At 41.8% G+C, this 10640-nt stretch overlaps 1 protein-coding gene across 1 annotated transcript in view; it reads right to left on the bottom strand.

Annotated features, from left to right (window-relative positions):
- Positions 1-3615: 3615 nt before the first annotated feature.
- PYGB (glycogen phosphorylase B) overlaps positions 3616-10640 on the bottom strand; it is a 143345-nt gene continuing 136320 nt past the window's right edge. The window contains exons 18-20 of the mRNA XM_089669808.1: positions 9511-9645; positions 6434-6500; positions 3616-5089 (exon numbers count right to left, since the gene is read on the bottom strand). Of these exons, the coding sequence (XP_089525934.1) occupies positions 4937-5089; positions 6434-6500; positions 9511-9645 (355 nt within the window). The 3' untranslated portion in view covers positions 3616-4936. The remainder of the gene's footprint in view (positions 5090-6433; positions 6501-9510; positions 9646-10640) is intronic.

Raw genomic sequence — 10640 nt, 5'->3', positions numbered from 1 at the left:
AAATTTTAAGCCCTGTCCTAGAGATGTTCTATTGGATTTAGATCAGGTGAGCGTGGGGGCCATTCAATGGTATCAATTCCTTCATCCTCCAGGAAATGCCTGCATACTCTTGCCACGAGGCCGGGCATTGTCATGCACCAGGACGAACCCAGGACCCACTGCATCAGCGTAGGGTCTGACAATGGGTCCAAGGATTTCATCCCGATACCTAATGGCAGTCAGGGTGTCATTGTCTAGCCTGTAGAGGTCTGTGTGTCCCTCCATGGATATGCCTCCCCAGACCATCACAGACCCACCACCAAAACGGTCATGCTGAATGATGTTACAGGCAGCATAACCTTCTCCAGACCCTTTCACATCTGTCACATGTGCTCAGGGTGAACTTGCTCATCTGTGAAAAGCACAGGGCACCAGTGGTGGACCTGTAAATTCTGGTGTTCAATGGCAAATGCCAATCAAGCTCTATGGTGCTGGGCAGTGAGCACAGGGCCCACTAGAGGACGTCGGGCCCTCAGGCCACGCTCATGAATTCTGTTTCTGATTGCTTGGTCAGAGACATTCACACGAGAGACCTGCTGGAGGTCATTTTGTTGGGCTCTGGCAGTGCTCATCCTGTTCCCCCTGGCACAAAGGAGAAGATACTGGTCCTGCTGATGGGTTAAGGACCTTTTTTATGTTCCTGTCCAGTTCTCCTAGAGTAACTGCCTGGAATCTCCTCCATGCTCTTGAGACTGTGCTGGGAGCCACAGAAAACCTTCTGGCAATGGCACATATTGATGTGCCATCCTGGAGGAGTTGGACTCCCTGTGCAACCTCTATAGGGTCAAAGTATTGCCTCACGCTACCAGTAGTGACACTGTCCCTAGCCAAATGCAAAACTAGTGAAAAACAGTCAGAAAAGAGGAGTGGGGAAAAAATATCAGTGGCCTCCACCTGTAAAACCATTCCTCTTTTGGGGGTCATCTCATTGTTGCCCATCTAGTGCACATGTTAATTTCATTAACACCAAAGCAGCTGAAACTGATTAACAACCCCCTCTGCTACTTAACTGACTAGATCAATAGCCCAGGAGTTTAATTGAATTAATGCTATACTCTGATTAAAAAGTGTTCCTTTAATTTTTTTGAGCAGTGTATGTTGGGCCTGAGGATAAAGGCTCCTCTAATGCCCAGAGTATATGTGTAAACCTTCAGGCTCCCCTAATGCTTAGAAAAACAAAGAAAAGAGAGAATATGTTGGCCTAGTGCAACATCTTCTGACTCCACTGAATTGTTAATGTATTAAAGTACTCACAAAAGAGAAAAAGTCACAGGCATACTGTCAAATCTTACATTCAGACATGGAGGACATGCTGGAATCTAGGGACAGGAGAGCTCTCCAACACTACCAGCAATCAGTAGTGAATGTGGAATAGCTAACGCACTTCAAGGGTGAACCCACTTACTGAGAGTTAACATGCAAGTTCTGAGAAGTGCAAACCTCCAGGCTTCTGTAATATCCAGAGAATAAGTGCAAACCCCCAGGCACCTCTAAGCCTCAAAGAATAATTGCAAACACCTAAACTCATTTAATGCCCACACGTGCAGACTGCAAGACTACCCTAAACTCCAGAGAATAAATGCAAACTCCAGGCTCCCCTAAATCCCAGGAAAATAAGTGTATCCCCCTCTACCCCCAGGCTTTTCTAAACACCAGAGAATAAACGTGAAGCCCCAGGTTCTCCTAAAACCCAGAGAAAAGGTGCAACCCTCTTCTAAGCCCCTGAGAAAAAATTTCAACCCCCCCCCCCCTGCAGGCTCCCCTAAACCACAAGAAACAAGTGGAACCCCACCCCTTCCCTGTGCCCCAGACTATCCCTGCCACTAAAGCATCCTATATGGCCAGAAAACTACTTGCATGTACAAAGTGTGCTTGTTGATTACATTTCTTTGTGCAAGTCACAGTACAATCGGACCATAGAAAAAAAAAAGCAGAATCTCTGTGGCTTATCCTAAGCTTCAGCAGTCCTTGGCATGGATTACAATGTATAAAGACAACCACTAGAGTAAATACATGCAAAGGTATATCTGCACGTAATTACCCTTCTACTTGCCCCCCCAGATCCACCAGCATCCAACCCAAATTCCTGTGTAAAAGTTTTGGCTTGCTGTGCATTCTCCTTGCTACCATGTGACAGTGCTAGGGCCTAGTTACAGACCCCTAGGGCACCAAATGCCGCATTGCAGAAAGGCAAGAGAAGTGTCACATTTTCCCTCATATCCATTGATATTCACTGGGCAATATTAAATCAGGCTTCCAGTAGACTGGAGCAGTGGATGTGAGTGGAGGTTAAGTACTTGCTACCTAAGCTCCATAGAGTAAAGTGAACGTGATACTTTGCCTAGTTTGGGAGAAATACAGGTACACTTTAATACCTCTGTAACTGTAACTGGAAAACAATTGTCTGTTTTGGTTGTAACTAAGACTCGCATGGTGAGGATTGTTTTTAAATATTGTATATTGCACTTTGCAATATAAGATACAGCATTTTCCCTTTTATATTAGCGTTCAGAATGGTAAATAATGCTGTGGCCATGCAGTGCTGGGGTCCTGAGTTTAGTTTCCACTAGGATCCAAAAAAAAAAAGTTTTATTGTTAACTGGCTTGGCTGTATGTTTAAGACAAGGGACAGATTTACCATTTGGCCCATAGAAAGTAAGGGTGAGCCAAGAGTTGGGGCAAACTGAATCCATGTAAATCTGTCAGCATTGTTCCAATTGGTGGTGGCCATGGAATTCCCCACCCTGCAGCTGCACAGAACAAAGGAGTTGGGGTGCTGGTGACATTATTGGCCTAATATGACCACATGGCCATATTTGGTATATGACCATATCTTATTATGGTCATGTGGTCATATTAGGTCAATAATGTCACCAGCATCTGGGCCCTTTGTTATGTGTCACTGTAGAGCATGGCTTCTAGCTTAAGGAGCCCAGCAATAGCAGCCCCATATTGCTCTCATAGAAGGTGTACTTTAACTGTGACAACCAAGGTTTGGGGTTTGTGTCCCTAACATTACTATTAGACCTCAAACAAAAATCGGAGAATATATTGAAAAATTTAAAAAAAAGTATACCACACTGCAGCCAATTAGACCCCTGCTTTGAGTTATTGTTTGTTCTGGGAGTTTTCTTTCATGCTCAAAACCGTTTACATTAATAAGCAGCATTATAAAGGTGTCCTACCAATTAGGTTTTTGGGTGGGTAAGATTTAAAAAGCCCATTTGGCTGTTGTTGTCTCCACCACTAGAAAAATATTTCCTACTTTAAAGACAGCAGTAAAAACTCTAACATGGCAGCTGGCAGGGCTTAACCTTGAATTGTGTGCCAGTAAAAATGTGAAACTAGAGAGACACACAAGAAGGTTTTCTGGTTAATAAAGGCAATAGCAGGCATCTTTTGACATCTGCTCCTAGGCAGAATGGCAGAACATTTATTTTAAAACTTTACAAAAGGAGTACAGGTCGGCTTTAAGGACACCTGCATCTAACCAAAACTAAAATTGCAGTTGGACCAACTCTATAAAGACCCAGCAACCAACAAGTTCTTGAACTATAAACATTTCCATTCAATAGGCTGAGAGTAGATACTAGTTTTATTAAAGGAATAAGACTCACAAACATGAAGGTGGAGTTAACGTGCAAATCTTTAGTTAGAAATACAGTACTCTGAAATCGCACACACACACAAATGCTAAAACAACGGCATTTTTGCAAAGACAAACACATGATTTACAAAGTTTCACGCCAAGCTTGCTCGATGTCCCATTCACCAGGTTGTGCGGAGAGCAAGGATATGACGGCCACATTCCTACAGATGGTCCACTGCAGCGTTGGGAAAGTGTTTGCTCTGTGCCACTGTGTTGCAGCTACTTCACTGCTTTTATTACAGTACTTTAAAACTTTACATGACACTCTAAACAGGCCTTTCCTAATGGCTTATGTCATAGCAACACATACTCTATGCTCCATTCTACCTCTGGAGGTACTTCTTTCCTTACCATTTAAGGTCACATATCTATGCATGGGGATAATGCCCTTTGTGAATAAGCCTTGTAAGTCCAAACTGTCTCCATTGCTACTAATGTTTTTCTGACAAGTAGACTTATTCAGTAAGGCAGTGCAAAGAGTGCTGATAATGTACAACCGTGCAGTATACGCTAGCAACAAATCAAAAATAACTTAGAACTGGACTAAAACTGACTGCAATGTGATTGTGTCTATGGGTCACTGCAATCTGCATAATGCCTTTTATTCTCTGCATTGCCTCACTGAAAAAAAGCCCAGATGTGTTCAAAATCTAAAACCTGATAAAATAAAAATAAAAATACTAATGCTATTTGACTAAAACAATATGATACAACAGTACTACATGGAGTCAATGTGAAATGCAGAAGGAGAAACATCTCACATGTGCTTCCTATTTTGTTCATACAGGATAAAAAGAAACAAGTTTTTAAAAAAACAGTGTACGTAATGAGCACAAATACTAGCTATGGTTCATTAATATTTAGTGGATTACAAGTGGTTCAATCCTGTATGACTTAACATGAATATGGTTTGTGTTCTCTATGAAAGTAACAGCAGAGACTGCCCTTGCTTCCTCAGGTAATATATTATGGAAGCACTGCCTATGACTTATAGATGACCTAAGTATCGTCTTGCCTTTGTCAGGGCTCTGGCCTAGTTATATAGCCAGGCCTGGAATAAAGATCAAATCCTAATATTGTGAGCAGCTTATCTGCAGAGAGTCAGTGTTGAATAATACAATCAGGATGTTTTCCCAATGACAAGGCTATGCTCTGATGGGAAAAGCAATCACAACTGGTGAACAAACACTAATCCTGAGCCAACCAAACTACCAGCGGAGAACAGTGAGTACATGCACCATCATATATCTATTCCCTTGGTATGTTGGGTGGAGGAATCTTCACAGCGGAGGGCTCAACCCCCCAGATTTCAGTGGCGTATTCACTTATTGTCCTGTCACTGGAGAACTTGCCAGAGCAAGCAATGTTCTTGATGACTTTCTTGGTCCATTCCCTGAGGTTCTGCAAAGCAGTTATCAACATGTTACAGAAGGAAACATACAGTACAGATTAAAAAAATAAAAATAAAGTTTTTATATACCGTATTTGCCGGCGTATAAGACGACTGGGCGTATAAGACGACCCCCCAACATTTCCACTCAAAATATAGAGTTTGTTATATACTCGCCGTATAAGACTACCCCCTCTTCCGCACACCTTCCACACACCACACACCAAATAAAACGTAAAAGAACATCAGATTTGATTTCAACATTTTAATTTATATTCGAATGCTTATGACATGAGTATTATAGTACCGTATATTAATACCAAGTGACATATGGTATATTATGACCTGATAAGAGATTTGGATAGGGAGTGCATAAGAAGGGGGGAGGGGGCGAGGAGAAAGTTGTAAAATGTATAAAAGTATACCCCTGTGTGCATTTATTGTTACCGGTTTCACATGAGTGCCCGTAGTATTAGTGCCACTACAGTACCTGTCATTGTCACCATTGTACACGACCGCAGCGCCTCCGGCCAGTCCCTGCATCTCCCTGTAATTGGCACTAGTGCGCATGTGCGAGTTCTGCATAGACAAGGGGCGGGCCGGAGCGCCGCTGCTTCCCGCCGAGCAGAAAAGGCTGGCACCCCTGTATCGCTGCTGATGCTCGCCGCAGCCACGCTGATGACCCGCCGCGGCCGCACTGGATACCGCGCGATACTGGATGGTATGTAGAATGAGGCGGGCGGGCATCGGGAGGCCACTATGGCAGCTATATCTATCCCAACTGAAGTGCACCCGGCGTATAAGACGACCCCCCCACTTGGAGGCATGTTTTTCAGGGCAAAAAAGTCGTCTTATACGCCGGCAAATACGGTATATATATTTTTTTATTTATTTTATATACACATCGCCATGAGGTCATAGCCAACTTTCAGCAAATCTACAGAAAAGCTCTCTGGGCACAAAGTCTGATGCGTTTGGAAGTCTTTTCCCATAATAATGTGACACAATTTTATATTAAGCAGGTCACCAGGTCCTTCCTCAACACTGCACAATTGCTCGGGCTTGGGACCAGCATGCAAAATGTGATAACACATGTGCATAGCCAATTTGAATGTGCATATTAATTTAGACAGGAGCCAATTAACTTATCAGCATGTCTTTGGAATGTGGCAGGAAACCAGAGTAATTGGAGGAAACCCAAGCAAACAAAGGGCGAACATGCAAAGTCCATGCAGATTGTGTCTTGAATGAGATTCGAACCAAGGACCCCAGTGCTGCAAGGTCTAAGAGGTAAGTAAAAAGGCATTGTGCTGCCCGCAAATACATATAGGTGTAAGTAAATGCTGCTGGCTTACCATATATAATTGGTCCACTTTTCCTTGGCATTTAATATAGGCTTCATAATCTGCAAATACCTTAAACCTATAAAAAGTAGAATGTATACGATAAAAACTTATTTTATGAAAAGGTTATACATTATATAGAGTTGGCAAGACCATATTTTGCTTAAATATAATGTCATTGCTTGGTAGTTAAAGGGTCCAGACAAAATGGATATTCAGATTCAGATGTGTGATGAATTTTGAAATATTTGTCTAAAGGTCTACAGCGCTTTCCAAGGGCATATAGGCATTTACAATAATAAGGTGTTAAATAGGAGGGGATCATGTAGCCAAACCATACAGGATGAACCACATGCTCTGGACAAAAAAAAAAAAAAAAAAAGTTTGACCATCAAAAAAATGTGTAGCAAACATTGGAACATTTTAACAACTGAAGTTACAGTTCGATTATTTTTAGGTTTGTTATCAAGGTATTGATAGTTTTGGGGTGATGGCATATGTACTGTATATAAATATGAGATTCACTATTTTCTCTGTACAGTTTTCATTACCCAATTTAAAACTCTGTATTTTGGCAGCTTTATATCATTAATTCCAAGAGATCTCTTTAACACCCAATTTAAAAATCTTTCTGTATTTTGGCAGCTTTATATCATTAATTCCAAGAGATCTCTTTAACACCTTATTTGTATAAATGCCTATACTTCCCTAAAAACACTGTAGACCTAAAGATAAATATTTCACAAATCCATTGCATGCTGTTAAACCAACTTGCACTCTATTGGTGGGATTGCTGCTCGTGTTCCTGGGTCTGCACACCTGCTGTGGACATTATGTAAGGTTCCCACTCTTGCTGTAAAATTTAGTTATTTATTATAATTTACAAAGAATGAAACAGAAAAAACTGAAACACATGAAAAAATGTTGCAGTCAAAAAATCCCAAATGCAGAGATGTCCGGAATTATGACATGGAGGTCTCATGTCCCTACATTTTATTTGTGTTGCATATTCCAACAGCACAATCTCCCTGTCATAATTCCCATTTGTGTTTCCAACTCTGTTAACGTCCACCTGGGATTTTGAGGCCTTTTTGTGTTCCATCTTCTCCTGTTGTATTCGCCATAATATAAAATCAAATTAAAATGTATGTAAACAACAATAATGCATTTATCACATTTGGTCCCTCTTTGTCTCTTAAATCTACCATTGAAAGTGTTTTGCAATATCTGTATGAAGAGTTCAAAAAATTGCCGGTTGATCTTTACAGAAATCTTGTCAGCTGTTAACTTCTTATGCTCCCTGACTGTGTTGGCTTATCAATTACATTGTTCACTGAGGTTTACAGAACCATGCCTCTATGTTATGGACACTAGGAGAGGTGTGGGGTTCCATAGTCCTGTTTTTGTGCTGACACAGAAGGGTGAATGAGTGTTATCATCCTAGGACAGGAAGTCTGTTAATGGCAGAAATACCAGATGAAAATAAAGTTTAAAAAGTCTGATAAAAAAACTTAATATAGTCATATTCTAAGTACTGGTAAGCTGCACAGTATTTTTTTGTTTTTGGGTTTACATTTACTTTAAAATCCAACAGGCAGAGTGAGAACTCATCATATTGGTCTGATCAGGCATGCGAGACTCAGGAACTCAAGTGATGAGATCTCATCAAACGTGTCACTGACTGATATAGTAAATAATCAGGTAGTTTGACTCTCAGACATACTCTATATTGTCAGAAGTATTGGGATGCCTGCCTTTACACGCACATGAATATTAATGGAATCCCAGTCATAGTCCATAGGGTTCAATATTGAGTTGGCCCACCCTTTGCAGCTATAACAGCTTCAACTCTTCTAGGAAGGCTGTCCGCAAGGTTAAGGAGTATGTCTATGGAATGTATGACCATTCTTCCAAATTTGATCAGGCACTGATGTCGGATGAGAAGGCCTGGCACGCAGTCTCTGCTCTAATTCATCCCAAAGGTGTTCTAATCGGGTTGAGGTCAGGGGGCTGTGCAGGTCAGTCAAGTTCCTCCACACTAAACTCGCTCATCCATGTCATTATGGTCCCTGCTTTGTGCACTGGTGCGCAGTCATATTGGAACAGGAAGCGGCCATCCCCAAACTGTTCCCACAAAGTTGGGAGCATGAAATTGTCCTAAATGTCTTGCTATGCTGACGCCTTAAGAATTCCCTTCACTGGAAAGCCCGACCCTTAAAAAACAAGCCTGACCCCTAAAAAACAACCCCATGCCATAATCCCCCCTCCACTAAAATTTACACTTGGTACAAGCAACGTTCTCCTGGCAACTGCCAAACCCAGAAATGTCCATCGGATTGCCAGACAGAGAAATGTGATTTGTCACTCCAGAGAACACGTCTCCACTGTTCTAGAGTCCAGTGGTGGCGTGCTTTACACCACTGCATCGGCACTTAGTGATGCAAGGCTTAGATGCAGGTGCTTGGCCATGGAAAACCATTCAATTAAGCTCTCTACGCACTGTTGTTGTGCTAATCTGAAGGTAACATGAAGTTTTGAGGTCTTTAGCTATTGACTCTGCAGATAGTTGGCAACTTCTGCACACTGTGTGCTCCAGCATGCACTGACCCCGCTCTGTCATTTTACGTGGCCTACCACTTCGTGGCTGAGTTGCTGTTGTTCCCAGTTGCTTCCACTTTGTTATATTACCACTAACAGTTGACCAAGGAATATTTAATAGCAAGGAAATTTCACAGATGGACTTATTGCACAGGTGGCAACCTATCACGGTACCACGCTTGAATTCACTGAGCTCCTGAGAGCGACCCATTCTTTCACAAATGTTTGTAGAAGCAGTCTGCATGCCTAGGTGCTTGATTTTATACAGCTGTGGCCATGGAGGTGATTGGCACACCTGAATCCAATAATTTGGAGGGGTGTCCCAATACTTTTGGCAACATAGTGTATACTAAATACTGAAATATCAGTTTTGAAACTGCTGATTCACTAATGGTTTTTACCAAATACATGTAACTAGTGCTGTTTTTATCTCACTGGAGTCCAGCTTTAAACACACTGAAATATAATTATTTGATTCTTAATCTGTTTACCTGTCATGATTCATTAACATATTGACGATATCCTTGAAAAGATCTGGTTCTGTTGGAGAAAAGCGGCCATCTCTGATCTGATTGATCACTTCCCGAAGCTCTGGGATTCTATCATAGTACTCTTTTGCATTGTATCTAAAGAGAATAAAATGAAATGAGAAGAAAAAAAAACCCACTGAATGTTTTGAATATTTTTGTATTTTATTTAAATGCACATTAAAACAGATCTAATTTTATACCGGCTACAAAAAAAGGGCTGACACTAACAACTACTGCTAGCAGAGGTTGAGGTGCACACTTTCTAAGCTAAAACAAAGCAATGTCTAGGGATAGTCCGTCTGGAAACTGCCAGATGGTGGTGTTCGGCACACAAACAATACACAGAAAGGCCCCATTTGTCACATATACAAGAATTCATATTGGAACTATTTGTCAGGTTAAGAAAATTATAGTTATTGATTGAATATAATTATAACATTACATTCAATGTTGCTAGGATAGCAACTATGTAGAGTTAATGCTTCTATTCATGTTTATATACCTGGTAGGGAAAAGGGTATATAATCTACAATCTCTAAATAGTCATAATTGGGCCCTATCAGCGTTATTGTAGGAACTGAACACTGCTAGCACATACGTAAAACAAAATAAATGAAAGAGCTTTAGTCTTCAGGTTACCCAAATACCCAGCATTAATTATAATAGTTTGAAAACAGTTATACCAGGGGTCGGCAACCCATTGATCACTGGTTGACCGCTTGTCCCTGCTTTGCCAAACCCCAACTGGCAGAGATGCGCAATAAAGAGGAGACATGTCATAAGTAGTCCTAGCCAGCAAAGCCCAAACCCGCAGAGCTATCCTGCAGCTGTCATAGGCGACAGAGGCAGGCTCTTGTGTGAACGAGCCTGAGCTTCTCCTTGTAGTGTATGGAGAGAGAGAGGAGGGCCGGCTGGGATCAGCACTAGAACAAGGCGTTTTGAAACTTTTTCTATGCCCCCCCATCCAGTGGTGTAAACTTTCCTGAACCCCTCCAGTGGTTTACTCTTCCGACCTCCTTCCTGCCCCCAGTGGTTTACGCTCTTGTCCGCCCTCCTAGTGGTGCTCCCTCCTGATCCCCACCCCCAGTGGT

Source organism: Staurois parvus, unplaced genomic scaffold (assembly GCF_062004578.1).
Source record: "Staurois parvus isolate SC_StPar_1 unplaced genomic scaffold, SC_StPar_1.0 ptg000081l, whole genome shotgun sequence".
NCBI classification, from domain to species: Eukaryota; Metazoa; Chordata; class Amphibia; order Anura; family Ranidae; genus Staurois; species Staurois parvus.
This window is presented reverse-complemented; position numbering and strand designations above follow the sequence as displayed.